The 26,992-nt window shown below is 38.2% G+C and overlaps 1 protein-coding gene across 1 annotated transcript in view; it reads left to right on the top strand.

Moving 5' to 3' along the window:
* Nucleotides 1-17,744, top strand: part of CYP39A1 (cytochrome P450 family 39 subfamily A member 1) — an 83,433-nt gene extending 65,689 nt beyond the window's left edge. The window contains exons 11-12 of the mRNA XM_006149083.3: nt 13,982-14,069; nt 17,335-17,744. Coding sequence (XP_006149145.1) covers nt 13,982-14,069; nt 17,335-17,406 — 160 coding nt within the window. The 3' untranslated portion in view covers nt 17,407-17,744. The remainder of the gene's footprint in view (nt 1-13,981; nt 14,070-17,334) is intronic.
* Nucleotides 17,745-26,992: the final 9,248 nt, after the last annotated feature.

Raw genomic sequence — 26,992 nt, 5'->3', positions numbered from 1 at the left:
CTCAATTAGTAGTATCTTATTTATATAGAAACCTCATGTTTTTAGGATGTATTGAGCTCTTACAATGTGAAAGGCAGTACCCTGGGTACTATAGAGGCTTTGGATATGAAATAGGCATGTTCTCAGCCCTTATGAGATAACTTAGTGGGGCAAGGAGAACATCGAGTTCATAAGTAAATTTAAGAAATGAAGATGAGAGATACAAAAGCATCATACTGTAGATTAAAGATGGAAGGAACTTTTGGTCAGGATGATCTTACCTGAGGAAAGTGACCTTTGAAGAACTGGAAGACCTTTTAACCTAAGGAAACAGAATGAGTAAAAAGTCATTACGCCCAATGGTATGTCATTTAGATGTTTGTAGATTGACTGTTATTGGGACCTGATTACAGATAGTGAGAAGTAAAACTGAAAAGGCACATTGACCCAGTTGAGAAGGCCACTTGATACCTGGTTTAGGAGGTTATATGCATCTCACAAGGTACTAGTAAGGTATTAAAGGTTTGGTGTAGAATGGATTAGGGTTGGACATGATTTAGATTATGTAGTCCTGCTAATATTCTATGCAAGAAACATGGAGTGATAGGTTCTAACAGATATTAAAGATTATTAGAAATGGGGATCAGTAGAGAGGAAAGAGTTAAACTGAACTTTGGCTTTGACTCTAGTGACTGGAAGAGATTATGAAAATAGGGCTATCTGGAAATAGCAGTTGGGGGATAAGATTTTTCCTTTGGAAACTCTTGAGTCTCAGGTATAGTACGGTATATATTGTATAACTAAAATCTACAGGTTAAATATAAATGTTGAAACATATAGCCAATTAAAAATATCTTTAGGTCTAATTTACTATTTTTTCCATTTTTAAATTCCTTAATTTTCTGGGGGTTTTTTTGTTTGTTTTGTTTTGCTTTTTCAATTTTAAATAGCCAACTTCTGAAACTTTTGTGTTGCTGAAAAGAAATAAAATAGAAAATTAATCAGGAAAGCCAATGATTTCATTTGGACAATGTATACCAGAAGAGATCTTTCCATGAGAAAGTTAATCCCACAGATTCTTAGTATAATCCTCAGAAAATTGCCCTCATTCTTAATTCATGTATAAGTAGCCAGTTTATTTTCTCATGTACAAAATACTCAATGAGTCAGAGTTGCCTGTAATGTAGCTGATGTCCAAAGTTCATAATAAACCCATACTCTTACGGCCTTGCAGCTGCTACCTCTTGGAGTTCAGACAACACCGAGGTAGAATTGTCACAAGTAAACATAGAGGATTTTGCTTAATTCACTAAATAAACACACTGTGCCACCATCAGCTAACAACCCAAATCAGAATGGAAGAAATATAGAAATATAGTTTCTCCTCCTACTAGTGGATGTTTAAAGAACAGGTTTGGAGGAGGAACCCTTTGCAGACACTTTCTTGTGGCACATAAAGGGAAATCTTCACAGTAATTCTGTTGCTGGAGAAGTCTCATGGTTTTACAGGAAAACTTTGAGGAAAAAGCAGCATGAACTATCAGACTTCTTCAGAAATAGTAGCATGCAAAAATGAAGTCTCATTATAGAGAATAATCTCATTTTAAACTGAGATTTAGATTGATGAATAAGACAGGGAAAAACCTCTCTCAGTGGGTGTCCCTGAGAGCTGATGATTTTATCACAAAAAGATGTGCCACCTCTCTGGAATGTACACCATAGCCAACAAGCTTGATTCTTTTAAGCCTGCTGACTGTCTGATTGTGTGAATTGGTAGGGGTTAAACTCCAGTGTGAAACAATTCTAATTATTAGCAACTGACCAGTTTACAAAAGCATGCATAGATAAGGTGAGGATATAATCAGAATAAGGCTAAAATACTGGAGAGGTGAAAATTAAGCATGGATTCTCAGGAATAGACACTGTGATTTGCTCTTTTTTGTTTGTGTTTGAATCCTCCAAGTATTCTAGGGTAGCGCTAGACCACAAAGTTATGGCCTTCTCTTTAATAACTAATGAAAATCACACAGAATTGGAGAGTTAATTAAAAGTATAAGTCTAGCTAACAGTCAGTTCGCAACACTGTGATTCAACCTAACAAACATCCATTCAGCATCTAGAATTAATATGATTATACTTTCATTCAGAAACTGTTGAATGTATGTTACATATCAGGGTAGGATTCTAGGAGTTATGTTGGAAAACCCTTTCCTACAAGGAGCTTATATTCTAACTCAAGTTGCATTGTTAAAAACTGGGAGATTCAAAGACACATAACATTCCCAAATTACTTTGAATGTGTTTGGGGAGATAAGACATAAGCAACATGACAGATAAGCCCTACTTAGCATAAGATAAGAAAAATGCCAGATGACTTATGTATGCAACAACTACAATAGGAATTTGGGAGAAGTGAGATTAGAAAATGCTTTTGGACTAGATGGAAATGATCAATAAGTAACACAGAAGAAAGCATGTCTGCTGAGGCATGTTTGTACAGCAGTAATTCAAAGAAAGCTTTGTGACGCTGAAGCTGTATGGGAAGGTCCCAGATTCATGTCCTGAGGTCTGACTGTACATGCGGGACATGCAGGCATATGCCAATGCTCTCTGAGGCTGAGGGGGGAACAGAGGGTGAGGATCCTGATGGAGATGCCTCTCCCAGAGTAAAGAAATGCATCATTTTTTAAGAAGAAAAGATAAAGCACATCTTACTGAGGTAAGGAGGAAAAAAAATGTTTACACGCCTGGAGGAATTTAATGTGCTATATGTTAATGTTAGCAAGACAAAAGTATATATTTGGATTTGAGAAGCTCTGTGTTCATTTGTTTTTATATATTTATGGTAAATATAATGTCATTTTAATGATTATGCTTTTTTCAGTAAGATATCTTTGCATAATCCTATATTTAAGAAGTGCTATAAGTAGCTCTGTCCTGTTTATACTTAGAAATAACTAATTGCCTTTGGGAATGAGCAAATTCACATCCCCATGGATTTAATTTATTCTGAAGTATTTGTTACATAAACAAATGCATCTCTTCAACTCCAGTTATTAAATATCATTAAACTTTATTTAGTTTTATAATTGTTTTCTAACATTTTCACTATAGTGGGCACATGTCCTTCAGGGTATACAAAAAGGGGTTAGAAATGAGGTTTGGAATGGTGAATGTAGTTAACTCCAAGAGTCAGAAAAGCTGCCAGAATCTCATATGAATTTTTAGCCATACATTCTCTTTTCTTACTGCTTTATTAAGAAGCAATTGCTCACTCAAAGAAGCACAGAAACTACTGGTAAAATTCAGTCATTGCTATCCTGACCATTTCATTTTGATATTCCATAGTAAGGCTAAGATTTAAGTTTGTCAACAACAGAGGAAACAGTTGAAGAGTGACTTTTGATACTTAGGCCCAGGTGTTTATAAAATAAAACATGTTCTTTTTTGACAAAAATAATTCAAAAAAGGACTGCCCTTTACTTTTATTTACAAAATAGATCTCCAGACACTTTTTAAATTCAGAATTCTTGGATAGAATATGTATCTATTGAGAGAAAGGACATTTTCAGCTAGGTATTCTTTTTTCCACCCTGCGCTTGCTTACTTCATCATACTAAGTGACTGTTCTTTATTAAATCATCTCCACTATTCAGAAAGAGTTTCATTCCTAGGAAAAGAGAACTGGAATTCAAACCATACTCTATCACAATATTGCCCATAGGTTATTATTTCCCTATGACATAATGCCTTCTTCTTTTTTAATGGTCCTAATTTTTATTTAGATATTTGTGAGATTCTGGGGTGCTAATTCTATTGCAGGGTCCATAGAGTTAGGACTTTACCTTAAGCTAGTCAGCATATTTCATCCCTGTCTCTTTCTGCCTTTCCCATAGCAAAGGGTTTAAGTATTCACAGATGTTTTGAGAAGGGCAGTTAACTATCAAGATTTCTGTTATGACTTCTGAGTCAAAAATAATTATTTCCAGGATGTGAATGAAGAGGCACTTGGCTTCAGAAACTATTGGCAACTATTTTGAGACAAACATATCAGATAATGTTAGGGTGAAGTTTAGCACATAAAGCAAAGTAGCTCAGGGGAAGTGGCTTCACAATTACATCACAGAATTGCCAGAGAAACTTCTTCCTGAGGTGGACACCAGCTCTGAGTTTTACAGATACATCTATCAGTGTATTCTATTCGACATAGAAATCAGTCTAATAAATTTTCTGTCACTTGCAACCAAAGGCATCCATCAGTTAATAACTTTCTAAATAGTTTTTACTTTTAAAAGTGAGTTTTATTTATTTGGAATATACACAAAACAAGACAACCATGCCTGTGTCTCACGCAGTGGTGCCACCCACTGCCATAATGAGTATGTGTCCCACCCACTGCCACAGGCACTGTAGAATTTCTGCACACCCTCGAGCCTAGGACCTCGTCTTTTATGCTGCTCTGAATGCCTGTGTCTTGAATATCAGCACCATGGAGAATGCCACAAAAGTGCCTTGGCCCTGGAACCTAGTGCTTCAGTTTATGTGATAAACTCAGTGCCAAAAGGAATCAGCTTGACTAGGATATCCCCAAAGTCTTAGGAGTCTAGGGAAAAGAAGAACAGGAAAACCACAGCAGCCTTTGATACCCAGAACCTCAAAACCCTTGCCACCCCCTCTGCTGCCACAGATCTCCACATCCTAAGCTGCACAGAGACTATATTACCACACCCATCCAGTTGGCATCCCTGTATCCACATACAAATCCTTTCCCACCAAAACCAGTCTATGTCTCAGAAAGGTTATTGCTTCGTCATATATGTAGATATTGTTGCAAGGTCACATGAAACATGAAAACACACACAGAAACATGACACCACCAATGGAACACAATACTTTTCCAGTGGCTAACCTAAACATAATAGAAATCTATTAATTTTCTGAAGAATATTTCGAAGTTATTATTCTAAGGAAGTTAAATGACATATAAGAGAAAACAGACAACTCAACAGTCAATCAGAACAACAATATACAAACCAAATAGGAAGCTCATCAAAGGGAGAAATGATTTTTAAGAGAATCATGCAGATATCCTGGGACTGAAGAATCAAGTAAATGAAATAAAAAATACAACAGAGAGTTTTTAAAAGACAGACTCAATCAAGCAGGAAACCAAATCTGCAAATTTGAAGACAGTTTTTTTTTTTTTTTTTTTGGAAGTTATCCAATCTGAGGAGGTAATAAAAGAATAATGAAAAAGAGTTAAAAAATAAAAAAGCCTATAGAACTTATGGGACACTGTTAACTGAATCAATATATGCATTATGTAAGTCTCAGAAGAAGGAGAGAGGGAAATGAAGAGAAAAGCACATTTAAAGAATTATAGGCTAAAAATTCTCCAAACCTTAGGAGAGATATGTAGACTTATAAAGTTTAAATGTTCCCAAGAGGTTCAGCCCAAAGAGACTTCACCAAGACATACTACAATCAAATTTTCCAAAGTTAAAGACAAAGATAATTGTGAACACGGCATGAAAAAGGGACTTGTTATATACAAGGGGATTATAAATAGACTATTGTCAAATTTCTCAGAAGAAATATTTAGACCAGGAGAAAATAGTTTATTTAAATTGAAAGAAAAAACTACAAACCAATAGTACCTTATCTGGCAAAGCTAATGATTTTTCCAGACTAACATAAGTTGAGGTAATTAATCACCACTAGATATACTTTACAAGAAATGATAAAAGGAATTCTTCAAGTTGAAATGAAAGGACACAGATGAGATTAATAAAACTACACAGTTATTATAATAGATGCAAAAAAAAAAGCATTTAACAAAAGTTAATACCTTCTCATGGTAAAAACTTTTATTAAGCTAGATCTAGAAGGAAATAATCTCAACATAACTGAGCAAGAAAATTGCAAAATGCACAACAAACATCATATTCAATTATGAAAGACTTAAAATTTTTTTATACTCAGTATTAAGATAAGAATACCCACTCTTGCTGCTTCTATTTAAAATTATACTGCAAGTTATAGCCAGAACAAGTAGGCAAGGAAAAGAAGTAAAGGACATTTCACTTCAGATGAGAAGAAAGAGATAAAATTATCTCTGTTTGAAGATAATATGATCATATATATTGAAAACCCTAAATTTCACCAAAAAAAATGTCAGAACTAATAAGTGAATTTAACAAAGTAGCAGGATACAAAGTCAACACACAAAAAATAAGTTTATTTCTATATACTAACAATGAACAATGTAGAAAAACTGTGAAGGCAATCCCATTTACAACAGCATCAAAAGCAAGAAATACTTAGGAATTAGTTAAACCAAGAGGATGAAAGACTTATACAATGAAAGCTACATTGCTGAAAGAAATTAAAGAAGACATAAATAAATATAATAGGAACGCATTCCATGTTCATGGATTGGAAAAATTAATATTGTTAAGATGTCAATACTACCCAAAGAGATCTACAGATTCAATGTAATCCCCATCAAAATCTCAATGATTTTCCTCCCCAGAAACAGAAAAACCCATCTTAAAATTCATGTGGAATTTTAAGGGACCTTAAGGATCCAAAACACTCTTTAAAAAGAAAAACCAAGCTGGATGACTCATTTCCTGACTTCAAAACTTACTACAAAGCTTTAGTAATCAAAGCAGTGTATGGTACTGGCATAAAAGCAGACAAATAGACCAATGGAATGGAATAAAGATCCCAGAAATAAATTCATGTGTTTTTTTTTTTTAACTCTTTTCTGTTGCTAATAGCAGAAATACCTACTTCTAGATATTTTATAAATAATAGAGGTCTGTTCAGAGTTTGGAGGTCCAAAATCCAGGGACCACTTTTGGTAAGGGCCTTCTTGCTGTAGGACTCTCTGGATTGTCCCAAGGTGGCACAGATTATCAAGTGGTGAGACAGAACAAGCAGAGCATGTGTCCGTGTGCTCAGTCCCTTTTCTTATAAACCCACCAAGAATCACAGGGGCCCCAGCCTGATGACCTTAATCCTAATCACCTGACAAAGACCTCATCTGTAATTTGATAACCGAATTACGTTTTCACTTTCTTAATGCCATCACAATAGAAACCAAACCTGAATATGTGAAATTTGGGAGAACATGTTCAAAACATAGCAAAGACCAAATAATTTTTGTTGGGATAAAAAGACTATTTGATTGGAAAGAAGTCTTTAACAAGTGATCCCAGGAATACAATATCATGCAAAAGAATGACATTAGGTTCTTATTAATACCATATACAAGACAGAGACCTAGTATAGGACTTAAAAACTATTCAAGTCTTAGAGGAAATCATAAAATAAAGGTTTCATGGCACTTGATTTAATAGTGATTTGGGGGTATGAAACTCTTATAATTTGACTATACCCCCCTAAAATTCAAGTGCTGAGCCATTGTAACATGATTAAGAGGGTGGACATTTAATCTGATAATGGTAGTGTAAAGTATGCTCTTTGTTGTAGGAAACATGCTTTCCCTTTAACTTGAATAGCTATGCTTCAGTGAATGATGCCTCTGAAAGTATGTATGCTGCCTTCTCTGAATTCCAGGGCAGATCATTCTATTTTCATAAGCTGCAGCTGGTAGCAACTAGGAATATACTTCAGAGCCCTGTTTCTGGCAGCAGTGATAGTTTTCCAGCTCGTGTTGGCATGGCCTTCAAAGACTTCTAGGAGGAAGCAAGAGAGATTTATCTCTAAATCTGAAAGAATGATTCAGTCTCAAAATCCAGACATCTAGAATTAAAACAATAGATTTTCCCCAATCCTAGCATTCCTGAGTACTCTCTGTTTCTTTTAGACTCATCATTATTCTCTAAACCCTGGACTTTGGCATTATCCTTTACTGTTCCCTTTTCCTGGACTTCCATGTTCATTTCCTCTTAAACCAGTCTTCATGGCTTCAGCATCAGGTGATTTGTTATCATTTCTTTGCTCTTCTCCCTGGTTCTTATTGTCTCGTCTTTCAATTCATCTTACTTACTACATGCAGATTAATTTTCCTTAAGTAATTAACTATAATTGTCATTTTCTTTTTAAGACTCAGCAACACTGCCTGCTGGCCAAACTTCTCAAAGAACCCTGGGCTCTCTGTAATCTGATAGCTTGTTGTACCTTTCTATACATCTGGGCATGCCCTCCCCAGAGAGTTCACTTATTGCCCCCTAACTACAGAAAAGTACATTTCTTCCTTTAATCATGTTATCTACTGGCTCTGGAAAGCCCTCACTCTACATAAAGCTAGGATCTAGCTCAAGTTTCTCCTCCATATAAAGTCAATGTTGATTACTCCAGGTGCTCTCCCGACTCTGAATTTTGTTTCCTCTGTTTCATCCTGTATTACCTTATGTTGTTATCTTATATTGTTGCCTTTTCTATCTCCCCATATACATTACTAACAATGTGTTTTGCAGAACTTTGTGTTCTCAATGGCTGTGAAGCTCTCCTTGTACAAGTATCTATTTATAAACAGGGAAAATATGCAAGTACTAAGTATTTAAGAAATTTCCAACATGTTTATATTTTAATGAGCTTTATTTGTAGAAGTGTAATGTTGTTCATGTAAGTGTAAAAAACAAATCTGTTATAAGTAATATGCCTCATTATTCTCACTGTTTTGACATTAGAAGTATTTTAAAAAATTCCTGATATGAACAGAGCTCAAGTACTTCTGAAGAGTTTTTGTAAATGTACCAATTTATGAAGCCTATTTTCTTTGACTTAAAACATTTTAAAGTCACAGATGCATACATATTTACATATATATAAACTATATATCAGTTTAGTAATGTAAACACCAACCAAAATTCAATATCATTGTAAAAACTTAAAAAACTGTTTTTGTTTGTTTGTTTTGGGGGGTTGCCATTGCAAAAGAGCTATCAATCTGTCAATCCTGTTTGTGTCCAGGCCGGGTGAGGTTTTCCCTGTGGAGTCAAAATAAACTGCAGGCTCCACTCCTGGTGGTGCCCTTCTGTCAATTCCTTTAAGTTTCAGCTTTGCGACTCAATTCTTTTAAGTTTCAGTTTTGCGACCGTACTCCCCCCGGAACCCAAAGACTTTGGTTTCCCAGAAGCTGCCAGTCAGGTCATGGGAATAACGCCACCACATCGATTAAAACACTGTTTTTTAAGTTTTTACAATGGTATTAAAGTTTTTGCCTTTGCAAAAAAAAAATATTAAGGCAGTTCTACTAGAATATCTCAAATCTCAATATTTGGATTTGGAGAAAGTCATAGTTTTAGTACATATTTTATTACCGTGTTATTAATTCTTTTTACTTTTCCCTTAGCTAAGATAGCAAATGATTAAACTAATGCTAAATGTAATATTAATAGTAAGACTTTTTTTAAAGGTTTTTACTGTAGGGTGTGTGTACTCATCAGAGAGAGACAGAAAGAGGGAAAATGAGAAATCACCCCCCAAAGGTGTTGGCCACATAGCAATCCTTTCTTCTCCATTCTCCTCCTAGGATTTTGGGCATGCATGAATACTTGCCCCACAAGATTTTAGAGCCACCAGGTCCAGGACTCAAACCGTGGCCAGTCTTGTGGGATCCAGAACCTTAACCACCATACCACCTGGTAATCCTATAGTTTATGTTTGTTTGGTTTTGTTTTTGTTTTATAGTGTGTGCCCTCACTGGGGAGACAGAGACAGAAGGAAAGTGAGAAATCAGCCCCAGAGGGGATGGCCTTTCTTCTCCATTCTCCTCCAGGGATCTTAGGCACCCATGTACACATGCCTGACTTGAGTTTCAAGGCACCGAGTCTGGGACTCAAACTGCAGTCAGCTATGCGGGAGTCCAGTGACATAACTGCTACACCATCTGCTGGTCCCATCCTATAGTTTATGTTTAAGGGAAATTCAATGTTATCATTTTTAAGAACATCACAAAGACTAAAATTAATTCAGGAAATGTTACCTTACAGATTATTTTGAAGAACTATTTTAGTGAATAAGCAAGTAGTATTTCTGATTTTTAAAATTATCACTCCTTTGTTTCATTCTACTTCCTCTACAGATTTTTTAACATATGTATTTTTTCTGCTTGAACTTTGAAAATGTTTATTTACTTTAATTGACACATAAAAATTATATGATTTTGACATAGTTATATGTTGTGAAATGGCTAAATCAAACTCAACATACACATTATCTCACCATTTTTTTTGGTAGTACAAACACTTAAAATCTACATTTTTTAGCAATATTTAAAGATGCCATATATTAAACATAGTCACCATGATGTACTATTCTTAAACTATTTATCTCTTGAACTTATTCTTCCTGTCTAACAGAAATTTTGTTCTGTGACTAACAATTCCCAATTCCTCCAAACCTCAGTCTTTGATAACCATTTCTAAATATTTCTAATAAAAATATACATGATATTTCGGGAACCAGCAGTTAGTGTAATGGCTATGACTACCATGTAGTCAACCGCGGTTCGCGTCCCGGACCCGGTGGCTTAAAACTCACGCCGGGTGCATGTGCATGCGTGCCCAAGATCCCGAGAGGAGAATGGAGGAGAAGGGATTGTGGCGTGACCATCCCCCCGGGGGGTGATTTCTCGCTTTCTGTCTCTCTGTCTCTCTGTCTGTCTGGCGAGTGCACGCGAAAACCTCTCCAAAAAAAAAAAAATATATATATATGTATATATATATGTATACATGATATTTCTAAAATGTTCAGAATCATGCTCTTAAAACAGCTTTTGAATATTGTTCTTGTTTACATTACTTATTTGCTCAGCAAACCCTTTTAATGATGGAGGAGGTATTTATTGAGAACTTTCTGTGTGAAATAATGCTTACAGAAACCCTGTTTTCACACTTAGGTATAGGTTTTTATTTAGTAGAATCCACTCACTGGCTCTGCAGCACTTTCGGGATAAAAAGCTCAAGACTGTCATGTGACACATTCAGCCCTCCATGAACCAGCTCCTTCTGCTCTGTTCACCTCCATCTCTCCTCACCTCACCTTCTACATGTAATAAGCAACTTGCTTTTTTTTTTTTTAAATTTTTGCTGTGGGTTATGTGTACTCACTGGAGACAGACAGAGACAGAGAGAGAGAAAGAAATTAAAAATCATCCCCCAGGGGGGATGGCCATGCTGCAATCCCTTGTACATTCTCCTCTCAGGATTTTGGGCATTTGTGCACATGCACCTGCCATGTTTCTCCAGCTGGATCCTACATGTTCCAGAACCCCTTCTAAGTCTATGTCTTGGGACGGGTTAACCCTCTGTACCTTCTTCACTGGAATGGCTCTTACACTGCGCCTCAAAAAGCTTACTTTTCCTTATCATGTGTTTCAGTGCCTCTGGGAATTTGAAAGGAAGAGTGCCAAGGATCTCCTACCCTCAGATGCTGAGCTCAGTGAAGCTGGCAATCACTATGCTGGTCTAGAGGAATCTTATAGTAAAGATGGACTTACAACAATGATAAGAATATAGTATATGTTTCAATAAAGCATGGGACCAGTAAAAGTTCTATCATTTATACATGCAAAATTAGCCAGTGTGTTTCTAGCACTGCCAAGTAAACGCTGAATAATGCAGTCACCGCTTATTCTACCGAACAGAAGATGTCAGTTTAGTTATCTAGAAGAACGACCTCATCTAATTGACTTGCAGGAAGAGACTAAGTACTGAGAAAAAGTGGTTATTTTATGAAGTGGGAGCGTTAATGTCTAACTTCATGTGTTAGTGCTCCTGATCATGTTTTCCTCTTAGTAGAGAGGCTTACTACCTTTTCCAGGAAATAGTTGCTTCTTCGGCTTCAGAGACACTACTTCTCTTGTTATTCTACCCTCTGGCTACTTCTCAGTGTCCTTTGCTCATCCTCCACACTTTCTTGACCTTCAAATTTTGGAATGTCCTAGAACTATGTCCTTAGATTTTTATTTTTTATCTTTCATTTTTTTTCTTTTAATTTGTATTGTGAGCAGGTGAGTGCACTCACCAGAGAGAGAGAAATAAAGCACACTGCAATGGGACATGATCATAGTGTAATCTTTTTTCTTTCATTTCTCCATCCTGTCAAGATTTTGAGCACACACATATGCACGCCCCTATGTTCTTTAAGCCAGCAGGGCTGGGATTCACACCTCAGCCAGACATGTGGGATCCAATTCTCTATGCATGTAATTAACTGCTACACTATGAAGTTGCCCCTCTGATCATTTTTGTTTTACTGATTCCCCAGGTGGTCCCATCTTGCCCCATAGCTTTAAATAATTGAATAGTGATGACTCTTATATTTCTGTCTTTCATATCCCCAGTCCTGAGTGAATCCCTCCTAAATACCAGGCTCATATACTCAGCTTCCACTCATCATCTTCACTGGACATCTTAATGTACTCTAGAAAGTTGTGTCTAATAAATCCAAAACTTAGCTCCAGACTACGTTTCCCTCATCCTACTCTTCCTCAGGTTTCCCCACCGCTGATATAAATAATACCAACTGTAGTTTCTTTTCTTTCTCTTGGGATCTTTCTCCTGTACTATGAATTTTATTCTGTTTTGGTGTTATTTAAGGAAGAAGGATAGTGCTGACTCTTGTTATTTCACTTTTGTTATTTCACTGTTCTAATTTGCTATAAATTTGAGAAAAACTTAGTTGTGAGAAATTCTGAACCTGCAAATCAAGTTGTCATGATTGCTTTTTCTTGGAATCACACTTTATCTGAATCAGAAAATATTGGTCATGTTCTATTTCATTGAAATTGATACTGTCTTGAAATAAATTATATTTAACATTTATAAATAAGTAGAATGAAATGTGCATTGTAAATATTCCTGAAGAACTAATGTGATATCCAAGTGGATTATTACAACACTTAGATTGTTCCAAATTTCATTTGAAATAAAATATAGCTAAGGTGTTTTAAAAACATTTATAAAGGGAGAATACTGTAATTACCTAATAGGAATGTCAGATCATTCTATCAACAAACATTGAAGATACAAAGATGAATAAAGAGACATGGTTTGGGACCAGCAGATGGGGTAAGGGTTACGTCACTGGACTCCCATGTGGTTGACCATGGTTTGAGTCCTGGACCCAGGAGCTTAAAACTCATGCTGGGCACGTGTGCATGCCTGTCCAAAATCCTGAGAGGAGAATGGAGGAGAAGGAATTGTGATATGGACATCTCCCTGGGGGTGATTTCTCACTTTCTGCCTCTCTGTTATTGTTTGTGTCTCTTGGGAGCGCACACACCCTATAGCAAAAATCTTTTCCTTTTTTTTAAAAAAAAAATGACATAATTCCTGTGTGAAGACTGTAGTCTATAAAAGATACAGACGCACAAATGCTACTTGTAATATAGAAAGGTATTGTAGGATTATACATGGTTTAGCCATTCTGTCAATAATAACAAAAATACTTGAATCTAGGTGACTTATATCATTGATTTTGAATTTTTTTATAGAGGACATGTGTGCTTGCCAGACAGAGACAGAGAGAGAGGGGGAGAAAGCACCCACATGGAGTATGGTCACAGTGCAATTCCTTCTCCATCCTTTGGGATTTGGGGCACATATGCACATGCTCTTGGCATATTTTTCGAGCCACTGGGGCAAAGGCTCTAACTATGCAGTTAGTCACGTGGGGTCTAAATCCCTTAATCAGTAGGCCATGGAGCCAGCCTGGGTCTGCATAAGTTTTAATTAGCTCATAGTTACAGAGTTCCAAGGTCAAGAGGCCACACATGGTGAGGGACTTTGCAGAGTTCTACGAGGGCACATGACGTTAGGTGGTGATAAGGTAGGAGAGCAAGCATAATTGGCTCTGTTAACTACCAGGTCACAGGTAGATGTACTCTATCCTTTTAATAGTAAAAGGTTATATTATAAAGAAGAGCGTATTTGCTCTGAAATATGGATGCTTTTGAAATACTCTCTGTTGGTAGATATGTATTCATCTTTTACAACCGAATAACAATTTTATATTTTTCTTTCAGGTGGTTTGCTTTGTTGGAGGTTCAAGTATGTGTTATTTTATTGCTATATAAATATGATTGTAGTCTCCTGGACCCAGTACCAAAACAGGTCTGTATTTTCAGAATTACAAATATTATAATTATATTCAAATTTGATATAAACCCTAACCCCTTGGTTTTAATTACTAGAGATGATCAAATTGATGTCCCCACTTAGCCTGATCTTAACAGGCCACTTAGACAGAATTAGACTGAGAAGATACTCAGGCACCTTAATTCTGGGTCTAATATATGGGCCTTGTTAACACATGGCCAGGACCTCGTGGAAATGTTTTGTATCACTTTTATTATTAAGAGCTGCTCAATAAATTTATCAACTTTGACCCTTTTCCTTGAGTTAAATACACATGGCTTTGACTTTGGTTTATTTCCTTGGAAAGGAATGTATATAGGTCCACAAGCGAACCATTAGTTTTGAATGCAAGTCATAATTTTTGATAGTTTTGGAAAGCAATGACATGGAAGAAAACTAACCCAACAGTTAAAACGGTGAACAGAAATGAAAAAGCCATGACTTTTTTCCTAACTCTGACCATTGAAAATCCAATCATTTAACTCCTCTGTTAGATCTGTTCTACTGGATCAGTGGTTCTTAAAATGGCAAGAGTCTTAGAATCACCTGGAGGGCTCACTAGAACACACACTCTTTTTTTTTTTTTTTTTCGAGAGGCCTTTCACTATAGGGCGCGTGCGCTCACCAGACAGAGAGAGACAGAGAGACAGGAAGCGAGAAATCACCTCCCAGAGGGGATGGCCTTCTCCTCCATTCTCCTCTCGGGATCTTGGGCACGCACGCACACGCGCCTGGCGTGGGTTTTAAGCCACTGGGTCCGGGATGCGAACCATGGTCAACTACGTGGGAGTCCAGCGACATAGCCATTACGCTAACTGCTGGTCCCTAGAACACACACTCTTGTGCCCCATCCCTGGAGTTCCTGATCCAATTGTTTTGGGAAGGGACTTCAGAATTTGCATTTCTAACAAGTTCCAGGTGGTGCTGTTGCTGTTGGCCTAGATGCCACACTTTGAAGATCACTGCCATAAGAAATAAAGGGAAGTTCAGTTTAATTCCAAATATTTTGAAAACTGGATAAAACATGCTATTTAAATTGGGGTTGATGCTCAGAAAAGAAGCACTATAATCTCAGGGTTCGTCACATAACATTTTGTGCTTTGTTTTACTCTTGATATAATGTATGGAGGGATCAAACTCTTGGATGATATTTCAATAAATGACATAAAAAGTATTTTATTACTTACAAATACATTTCTTTTTTATTATTTTATTTATTATTATTATTATTATTATTTTAAACATTGGATCACTATATATCATTTGGCTTGTAAAGAGAAGTTACCAAATGTGAAATACTTCTTATATCAGTCCAGTAAGAGAATACTATACATGTTATCATTAACAGGTAATAAACCATTTCTGTGTCCCACAATGTCATGCCTCTCTATTTGTTCTCCCTGATTTCCTTCCCTATACTTTCCCCTTCTCCCCTCCTCCACACTTTCTTCAGCATCCATAACTATTTTACTGCTTTTATGTCCTCCAATATTTCTGTCTCTACTATAGAGTGCAGATAGTCATACATTTCTTTTGCACTTAATATTTGAGTACAAATAACATCAATGATAAAGAGTTCTCAAAATCTTACAGTGTCAAAACACCCTTCATGAAAGTCCTCCAATACCTACTGTGTTATTGACAAAATGAAGATCAGAGCCAGATTTTGCAGACACCAAGTAGTAGTTCCTGATCCACCAAGTCAGATGTCACAATTTTGCCCATGACTGACTGAATATTCAACTATTTTCCCACCAGCAAGAGTGCACAGGGATGTCTTTTTAGATTAGAAGGATGACATTTGTTAAATCCACGGAGATCAGAAATTTTAGCCAGTTCTTTAGACAAGATTTTTCCTAGCACTTTCTTCCTAGCTTATTCTGTTCACTGTATTTAATCCCTTACACTATTTCTACATATCTTATTTATGTTTTGACAGTACTAAGAACATTTTAAAATATAAATGTATCTCCATTTGTAAGAAGTACAGTCTAAATGAATTCCCATCTCAAACAGCATTTCCTTTATGACTCTTATTTTGGAAGAGTAAGATCAATTAAAATTGTTCAATTATTGGGACTAGCAGATGGTGTAATGGTTATGTCGCTGGACTCTCACATAGTTGATCATTGTTAGGGTTCTCAGCATCTTAAAACTCACACATGGGCATGTGTGTGAGTACCCAAAATCCTAAGAGAAGAATGGAGGAGGGATTGCAGCATGGCCATCCCCCTGGGGGATAGAGGGGTGATTTCTTGCTTTCCGTCTCCCTCTATCTCCCTGTCTTTCCAGTAGGCACACACACCCTGTAGCAAAAATCTCTCTTTAAAAATAATTGTTCAGTTATTGAACTTCTTTCAATAAACTGGAAAATGAGGAGAAAAAAAAGTGCAGGAAGTGACTTTCAAATCACTGAACTCCTTTAGGTGATAGAGAAAATGGGTGGTCTGGTTGTGTTCTAAACAGTGTTGTCAAAAGTAGAGAAGTCAATGGACAACTGTCTCCAAAAGAATTTACTTACCGTAGTAGCAAAAATCAAATGTTTGACTTCCTAATGCTAATTTTGCAACAACCCAGAGTTCTATTTTACCTCAGAGGGTCTTAAGAAATTAATTTAGTCTATGGGGACCAGCAGATGGCATAATGGTTACATAGTTGGACTCTCATGTAGTTGGCTATGGTTCAAACCTCAAACCCAGCAGCTTAAAACTCATACCAGGTGCATGTGTGTACATGTCCAGGATCCTGAGAGGAGAAGGGAGAAGGCAAAAATCTCTCTCTTAAAAAAAAAAAAAAAAATTAGTCTCAATTCCCTCGCCTATGAACCAAACAATAGGAAACACTAGAAATTTTTAAAGGATCATGACTGGGAGCAGCAGTGTTCTGATTCTGACTGTAGGCCCATTTCCTTTTGAGCATTCATGAGAGGTCCAATTCAATCTTTTGTAAAAGCAAGCACATTTTTGCTAATATATTGGATTCTTATTTGTTTGATTGGCTTTGGAAGGGGCATGCATCCTTAGAAAATGGCACAAAACTTTTCTTTCCCAAAGAGTACATATCTATGTATGAAGATACATACTTCATATATACATATGAAGATACACATATAATTGTGAATGCAGCCTTCAAAATCTAAACTCTACTGTTTAGAGAAAATTATAGTTGAATAAACTATAGGTCTGAAACTGTTGAATTATGTCTCTTAATCTATATATTTCTTCTGTATTTCTGTTTTTAGCACCCTCAGCGTTCAGTGGGTATCCTCCATCCAGAAGGACAATGCCGAATTAAATATAAAGAAAGAATATGACATCTGCTGGGCCTCAAGAGGGCCATTCCGTATGCAGGAGTGATGACACCCCATCCACTAACATGGCAGTGCCTACACCTGAAGTCTATTAAAACATCCTGCTTTACTTTGCTTTAGAACTTAGTGCAAGAAAGTGTTGAAATAGTGCATGTATTTGCTATCTTTTGAGAGTAAACCAAGAATCTGATATCACTCTAAGCAGTAGAGAGACCAGAAGACAAGGCTTATAAAAATATATAAATGATGTTTAAAAGAAACCAAAACATCTATAAAGAAGTTGGTATTTGATTTCACACAGAATTGTATTAAAATTTTAAATAAAAATCATTTCATTTGAATAAAAACTCTAAGTATATTAAATTCATGGTGAAGGTAACATGTAAATTTCTATCTTGAGTCAATAAATCTTAGACTAAAAAATACTGCATAATAACTTCTAGAATTTTTTTTATTTTTTTAATATGATTATTAACTAGCAATTGGAATTCTTAAACTCTATGAATGTAATTCTTTTTTATTGGAGAGGTTTTTGCTATAGGGCGTGTGCGCTTGCCAGACAGACAGAGAGAGACAGAGAGACAGAAAGCGAGAAATCACCCCCCCAGGGGGGATGGCCACACCGCAATCCCTTCTCCTCCATTCTCCTCTCGGGATCTTGGGCACGCACGCACATGAGCCCAGCCTGAATTTAAGTCACCAGGTCTGGGACTTGAACCACAGTCGACTACGTGGGAGTTCAGTGACATAGCCATTACACTAACTGCTGGTCCCTGAATGTAATTCTTTACTGTAAACATGAACATGTCTAATACTAAAAGTATGAATAACTGATAGTTTTCTAAAACCTGTGAGGACAGGAATCATTTCTTACACTCATTTCTATACTCTGCTATGCCCAGCACTTCTTCTGTAGGGTATTTTTAATAAATGTATATTGACTGATATACATTTATTTTTTATTTTAATTAAGGTGCAGTATTAGGGTTATGCTGTCAAGGTGAACATGGTAGCAGTGGAGCTCAGTTTCACTAGGACCACCTGAGAAGCCTATACTATACTCCCAGAATTGTTCATCTGAGGAATAAGAAATAGGAGCATTTACTGACTGACTCCTATTCCCCATTGATTGATAATTACTCCTGGGATATTAATTAACCCTGCACTTCCAAACTGCATTTGTCTGTGGACTGAGCAGTTTTCCAGAGAAACTGTAAGGCACCATGATGTAAGTCAGCATGAGGTAAGTCTGAGCTTGCACTACACTGTTGAACTTTGTGGGCTGAGAGGATGTGATGTGTAGGTACCAGAGACATCTGATACACTTCAGTCTGCTGCTCAAGCTCCACACTAAGTCAGCTCCACACTGCACCCCTCTGGCTGGCTATAATTTGTACTAAGGTCCTAAGGTGAGCCGCTGGTAGCACAGTGCTTAAGTGCTTACATATGAAGCCAGATTCCACATGACCAATCATGGTACAAATCCTGCCCCTGGTGACTTGAAATCAATATGCTGTTCATGTGTGTGCTTGTGCCCAAAATCCTGATGGGAAGGCTCCTGGGACTGAGAAGGAGAAATAGAAAAAGGATTGCAGCGTGACTATACCTCATTGAGGATTATGGGGAGAGGCTGCTTTCTCTCTTTTTCGAAGTCTAGTGCACACAGACACCTATGACAATAAAATTATAAAAATAAATATAAAGTAAAAGGCCTAAGTCACAAAGATTAGCTTAAGAGGCTATAGTCCTGTTTTGTGAGGTTCTTTCCTCTTCTGAAGGTGGGTCAAACAGAGGTACAAAGAGTTAAAGATGTGAAGCACCGATGTCATGTTTATTGCTGAGTTCAAGGTAAGCTCACGGACCTCTAGAAGCATCACAAGGTGCTTCCTCCCTCTTGGAGCTTACAATGTGCATGAAGAGCACTCAGAAATGCTTCCTCCCTCTCAGAACTTATAAAACCCACAACAATGTGGAGTTGAGCTGAGCCAAACCAAGGCCATCAGGGCTGAGCTAGCCAAACCAAGGCTGAGCTGAGCAGGGCTATCTAAGCAGAACTAAGGCCAAGCAGATCAGACCTATTTAGCTAAGTAGGGCTAGCTGATCAGGTGCTTCTTTCTCTTAAAGGGGTTGTAGGCAATAGTGGGTCATTGCCGAAACCAAACTGTCTCACATGCCCAGCTTGGTGCATGTAATGTGCATTACATGCAATGGCATAAAACAACAAAGTCCTAATTACATAACAGGCATGCAAGCACAGTACAACTAATAACATAAGTTGTTTATCCTGTGGCTTTCAAACATGATAAGTTAGAGAGTGAGGGAGCCAGCATGAGGAGCCCCAGGAGACTGAGAGAGAGTTGCAATTTCAGCAGGTTCAGTGGAAACCTTACTGTGTCACTTGGTTAAAGCATCCCCTTCTCCCATTGGTACTAAGGCACCTACTCCAACAGAGCTTAGGGATTCAGCAAAAGGAAACACATTTCTCCAGTAGGTCTCTGGAAGTAATTTATACAATGGTCAATTCTATTTCAACCCCTGTGTTCCTAGACCTGTGTATTCTAGCTCTTGGAGACATCCTAGTTAATAGAGACAATGCTGGTCATTGGATTAGATGGATTGGATGCATAATGCATCCTACAAAACAGAATCCCAACCTGCAGATATGCTAAGCAAGCATCTTCATTGCTTCCAGATGCTATGTTAATAACAAATTTCATGGCCCATTACAGAACTTCCTTTGCTTAAGAATACCTGTGTTCTGATGTTATGAAAAAAATCCATGTTGATATAGTAAGTATATTGTAAAAGTTCTGGCGGTGCTGTCGTGGAAAGCCTATAGTTAGGACCCCATCATATGTGCTGCCTTGACATCTGAACCAGGGAGGACCTCAAATGGCCTAACAACCTGCTCTCCTCCTTACTCTCCTAGCTGCTCCCTTAGCCAAATAATGCTCGTTATCAGAGAAACCTGGCACAATTTCTGCTTGTTACGCAGTAGTGGGTTTCAGTTCTCTGCCAGCTTGTAGGATTATTCAAACAAGCTGAAAACAGCCAGTGACAGAGCACTGCAGACAGTGAAAGCAAACATACATAGGAAGTTGGGATAAATTGCTAGCCTCTCCAGGGTAGAAGAGTTCTAAGCAATTTGCCTTTCATTGAGAGATGGTATCATATTAAGAACTCAATACTATCCTCTGCTCCTGGCAGACCAGGCATTCAGTAGTGGCAGTGGCTCTATCATCTTTGGTAAAAGCACAGCCTGCATCTTTTCAATCATGGGCACACCATTCATGGGTCCATTAAGCAAGCAGTGAAATGGTAGAAGAAAGAGGCACTATCCACTGTAAAGTGAGTCACCCTGTCCTCTGGTTGTTGCGAGCATTCTCTTTCTTTTTTGAGAGGTTTTTGCTATAGGGCGCATGGGCTCACCAGACAGACAGAGAGAGACAGTGAGACAGAAGGCGAGAAATCACCTCCCAGTGGGGATGGCCATGCCGCAATCCCTTCTCCTCCATTCTCTTCTTAGGATCTTGGGCATGCATGCACACACACCCAGCGTGAGTTTAAGCCACCGGGTCCAGGACTCGAACCGCAATCAACTACATGGGAGTCCAGCGACACAGCCATTACGCTAACTGCTGGTTCCTTGAGAGCATTCTTTGCAGTGGATGATCTTTGCTGGAGATTATTAATGTGAAACATAAAGCTCTCCATACTTTGTGCTCACTCCTTTAAGTCTCTCCTTATCTTTGATCTTTCACATTTTTTTCTAGGCCTCTTGACCAATCAGTCAATCAATTTGTTACTGTTCAAGAGTCTATGCACATTTATACCTCTGCACAAAAGAGAGGGCTAAAAGCAATGTCCAAAACTCTGCCCAGTATGAGAATTTCACTCACACTGTCTTTTTGGGAAACCCCTAAATGTAGTTGAATGGAACAGAAGTTCCATTTTAAGTTTGCTCCCACATATCAAACTATGTTGATATGTTAGACCTATATGTTAACCAGAACCCCAATTTTCCCTCCTCTGTGAGCTAGTCATACCTAACAGTTAAAGGTGTGAATTGAAAGATATGTATCAGTATAATAGGGGTGACCTATTTATGAAACCTATTGCTGTCTTCTGGACTTGCTCAGATCTGATCCAAAATGTACTTTTGCCTCATGAGGTTGTAAATCTACCAATTCATCCTGAGACTCATCACCACCTAGAGTGACAGTGCTCAAAGATGCCACTGGCGAGCTGGCAGTGGTAATACTTGTGCTTGTAGTTAGTGATCTTAAAGGCAATGTCTCTGCAGAGTAGTCTTGTATGGACTCGCAGGATGGTAAAGTCCTCGTTCAGATAGAAGTCAAGGAGGTATACTGGTGTCAAGTGCTTGTCAAGGTCTAGGTAAAAGCTGTTGAACTTAGAGGTCTACATAATATGGAGTGAGGGATTGCCATATGGTCATCCCCTCTGGGGAATGATTTCTCACTTTTGCTCTCAGACACTGGCTCTCCAGCAAGTACATGAACCCTAGGGCAAAAAAAGAAAAAGAAAAAAAAAAAGCAAACTAAAATCCAAGCAGGAGAAATGTCATGTTAGGAGACTATAATATGTTCAATAACTAATGAAGACAACCCTCTGGTTGAAACTGCTTAAGTGAATGGTGCTTTTAAGACAGGAGGGAAAAAATGGAACACAAGTAAATTTCCAACATCGATTGGCAACGAAAATTTTCTTCCATGACACATTAATGCATCAATTTCTCCAATAAAAAGGTGCATAAAAGCTGATAAAATTCACCAGTGGTTTTCATGTTCATGACTTAATTATACTTTATTATTTTAAGAATCCATTACATAGCTCTACAGAGCCCTAGGAGTCAAAGAAGCACATTTTGAAAAACACAACTACGTACACTCTGTGCAGCAGAGACATTTATTCATGATAGAGGACATGCTTGTGCATGTGAGAGAAAAAGAAGTAAAAGAAAAAGAGAAGTATCCTTCTCTGGTCACACTGCAATTCCCTTTCTCCAATCCTCCTGCCTATCTCATATGTTGACATGTCCAGCACATTGCAGAGTGACTAAGCCAGTGATTCACGCTGCCTATGAGAATCCGAACTCTGGTTGCCATGCAGGCTCCACCTTCTTTTGAAGAACAGCATATTGCCACTGCACCACAGAACCAGCCCTAGTGCCCTCTGACTGGCAGATGGTTCCCCACACTTCTCAGCACTGTGACAATTACACAGGAGCACGTGAGACAGTGCTCAAAGATGCCACTGGCGAGCTGGCAGTGGTAATACTTGTGCTTGTAGTTAGTGATCTTAAAGGCAATGTCTCTGCAGAGTAGTCTTGTATGGACTCGCAGGATGGTAAAGTCCTCGTTCAGATAGAAGTCAAGGAGGTATACTGGTGTCAAGTGCTTGTCAAGGTCTAGGTAAAAGCTGTTGAACTTAGAGGTCTACATAATATGGAGTGAGGGATTGCCATATGGTCATCCCCTCTGGGGAATGATTTCTCACTTTTGCTCTCAGACACTGGCTCTCCAGCAAGTACATGAACCCTAGGGCAAAAAAAGAAAAAGAAAAAAAAAAAGCAAACTAAAATCCAAGCAGGAGAAATGTCATGTTAGGAGACTATAATATGTTCAATAACTAATGAAGACAACCCTCTGGTTGAAACTGCTTAAGTGAATGGTGCTTTTAAGACAGGAGGGAAAAAATGGAACACAAGTAAATTTCCAACATCGATTGGCAACGAAAATTTTCTTCCATGACACATTAATGCATCAATTTCTCCAATAAAAAGGTGCATAAAAGCTGATAAAATTCACCAGTGGTTTTCATGTTCATGACTTAATTATACTTTATTATTTTAAGAATCCATTACATAGCTCTACAGAGCCCTAGGAGTCAAAGAAGCACATTTTGAAAAACACAACTACGTACACTCTGTGCAGCAGAGACATTTATTCATGATAGAGGACATGCTTGTGCATGTGAGAGAAAAAGAAGTAAAAGAAAAAGAGAAGTATCCTTCTCTGGTCACACTGCAATTCCCTTTCTCCAATCCTCCTGCCTATCTCATATGTTGACATGTCCAGCACATTGCAGAGTGACTAAGCCAGTGATTCACGCTGCCTATGAGAATCCGAACTCTGGTTGCCATGCAGGCTCCACCTTCTTTTGAAGAACAGCATATTGCCACTGCACCACAGAACCAGCCCTAGTGCCCTCTGACTGGCAGATGGTTCCCCACACTTCTCAGCACTGTGACAATTACACAGGAGCACGTGACCAGGTAGGATCAATGAAGCTGTAAGTAGAGGTCACGAGTGTCAGTTGTAAGCTGAAACACTGATGTGTGAATATTTATGGGCCTTGTCTCCTATCCCTCTGAGGCCATAGTGGAAGGGTTACTCAGCACCAGGAAGTTAGAATCCCCATCACCCTGTGTCCATGAATATCAGTAAGGAGAAAAAGTTCACTCCTACCATCCACTCTGGACATACAACCAGAGTGAAAGATACTGATGGCTGCTACTACAGCATAAACTGGCCTACCTGAACTATTTCAGGACTGAAATTTTCTGATTCCTATTCTTTTTAGAGACCTTTAACTTTCTTTCCTTTATCCTGATTTCATATATACACAGTTTCAGCATGTTGGATACCAGCCAAGAATGTTAATGTGATTATGAAAATTATTTTATGCAAATTCTATGCCATAATGACTTTTAAAGTCTTAACTTTGCAGTTAGAAATCTGTTATTAGCTGTTGTACTTTATTTTCTGAGTGATTAATTGGTTTATTAAATAGAAAAGGATTCCCACCCAAAATAGTTTCTTAGTAAGCCACATGGGTTATTAATTCATTTAGGTGACATTCAACCATAAGAAACAATTGTTGAGCACCTAACTGGTTACTGGACAATGTGCTTATCCTTACAGGGAGTACAACACCAAAGTTCAGAATAGTAACTTTGATATTGTCTTAGTCTTTTTTCTGTTGCTCTGACTGAATACCCCAGACTGGGTATTTTGTAAAGAAAGGAAGTTTATTAGATCAAAGTTTCAGAGGCTGGGAAGTCCAAGAGCATGGCTCCAGTATCTTGTTCCTGCCTGCTTGCTGCACGGTAAGATGGCAAGAGGCATCGCATAGTAAGACGAAGCAAGTGAGCCAGGGAGAGAGAGACTCCTGTGAAAATGTTCCCAATCCTATGACAGCAATGTTAATCCACTAATCCATGAATGAGGGACCTTGTGAATCCATTAATTCATTAATGAGGGCACCGGGATTTAAGTTTCCAACAAATAAACTTTTGAGAGACACATTTAAACCATAACATTCTGGCCCTGGTCCCCCCAAATCATGTTGTCACATACAACACATTCACTCCATCCAAATATCCCAAAAGTCTTCACTCATTCTACCACTAAGTCAAAAGTCCAGAGTCCAGAGTCTCATCTAAATCAGTAAGGGAGAGGCTCAAAAAGAATTCATGCCAAGGTGAATTTCTTCTGTGAGCCTCCGAAATAAACAAACAAATTAAAAACTTATCTACTTACAAAATATAGTAGTGAGACAGGCATAGAATAGACACTCCCATTCCAAAAGAGAAAAGTCAAAAAGAATGAACAGGAGTGAAGGAAGTCCAAAATACAAGAAAATCCACATTTGCTTTTAAAGCTGGACAATAATCTTTCAATCCATGTGCCACCTCCTGGACAAACTGGGAAAGGAGTTGAGTCTCCAAGGCCTCCGGCAGCCCTGTCACAGCCTGCGTGGCTGCTCTCACAGTTGGAGTTTGATGACTGTAGCTTTTCCAGGCCGGCATTACATGCTGGTAGCTCTGAAGTTCTGGTGTCCTTGAGGCGGCATCACTCCTGTGGCTCTACTAGGTATTGCCCTAGTGGGGGTTTTATGTGGTAGTTCTCATTCCACATTTCTGTTCAACATTGCCCTGTTGCAGGATGATGGGGGGGGGAGGGGGAGGGGTGGGATTTGTGGTGGTTCTGCCCCTGCAGCAAGTTTCTTCCTGGGCTTCCAGGTGTTCTGCAACATCCTTTGAAATACAGGTAGAGAAGCCATGGCTCCACAGCTTTTGTATGTATTCCGGTAGAATGGGCACCACATGAATGTTGCCAAGGCTTACTGCTTGTGCTTTCTGGAGGGTGAGTTAAGTTGAACCTGGAGCCACTTGAGCCACAGCAAAGATGGCCAGTGAGCACCGAAGTGGGATTTGGGAAAAAGGTATCTGAGAAACCCCTGGGCAATCCCTGAGCTGCTAGAGAGTATCCTGGCCCTTTCTCACAGAAATCATTCTACCTTCTTGTACCTCTGCTCTGTGATGAGAAGGGTGACCTAGAGGATCTCTTAAATGCCTTCAGGGTTATTCTCTCATTGCTCCAATGATCTCTTCCATCTGTACTAATCTCCTCAGCAAATGGCTGCAGAGCCACATCCTTCGCTTTCTCTCCTGAAAACGTTTGTTCTTTTGTTCTCTATCACTGGACCAAGTTGAGAACTTTCCCAATTGTTCTACTCTGCTTTTTTCAAATTATCAATTCCTTCTTTAAGTTTTCCTTTTGGTCCCCTTTTTCTGTAAGCAGTTAAGAGTATCCATGCAGCAGCCTGGATGCTTTGCTGCTTAGAAATTTCTTCTGCTAGATTTCCTACTTCATTGTTCTTAAGTTCTGCATTTCCTAAAGCCTTCAGTCATGAACACAATTCATACAGATTCTTCTACTTTATAACAATGAAGGCCTTTATAACACTCCAATTTCTAATACCTTGTTCTTTAGTTTCATTTGAGACTTTATCAGAGTGGCCTTTACTGTACATATTTCTATCAACGTTCTGTCCATGATCCTAAGCAATCTTTAAGAAATTCCAGACTTTATTATTCTTCTTTTATAAATCTTTGCCCAAATCACCTTTAATGCTTTGTTCATGGCAATATAGGATTTTTCTAACCTGCTCCTCCAACTTCTTCTAGCCTCTGCCCTTTACCTAGTTCTAAAGCTGCTTCCATATTTTAAGGTATTCGATGCTAGAAACGGCTCCCCTTCTTGGTAATCATTTTCAGCCCTAGTCCATTTCCTGGAGAGACTCGTAACTTACAAAGAGTAGAGGTTTGTTTATCTCATGGTTCTGGAGGCTGGAAAGTCCAAGAACATGGTTCTGGCATCTAGTAAGGGTCTCTTACTGCATTATACATCATGCGAGGCATCACACAGTAAAATGGCAATAGCATGCTTAAATAAGAGTCAGGGGAGGGACTGAGCTTGTTTTCATGTGTTAACTGATCTACTCTTGTGAGAATAAATCCATTTCTATCAGAATGATATTAATCTGTTCATAAGACTGGAGCCCTTACCTAATCATCTCCTAAAAGGCCCTATTTTCAACATTGTAATACTGAGATTAAGCTTCAACACAATTTTTGTGGGAGACAAATCATATTCAAGCCCTAGCAGATATCCAGTCATTTGCATTCAAAATCCAACTTTATCATTTTTCAAGTATGGGAACTTTTCCAAGTTGCTCAACGGAAATAAAGTACTGATAAATGCTACCACATGGATGAGGCTTA

Source organism: Tupaia chinensis, unplaced genomic scaffold (genome assembly GCF_000334495.1).
Source record: "Tupaia chinensis unplaced genomic scaffold, TupChi_1.0 Scaffold000252_1, whole genome shotgun sequence".
Lineage (NCBI taxonomy): Eukaryota > Metazoa > Chordata > Mammalia > Scandentia > Tupaiidae > Tupaia > Tupaia belangeri.
The sequence above is the reverse complement of the archived record's forward strand: the minus strand, read 5'-3'. Positions and strand labels throughout refer to the sequence as shown.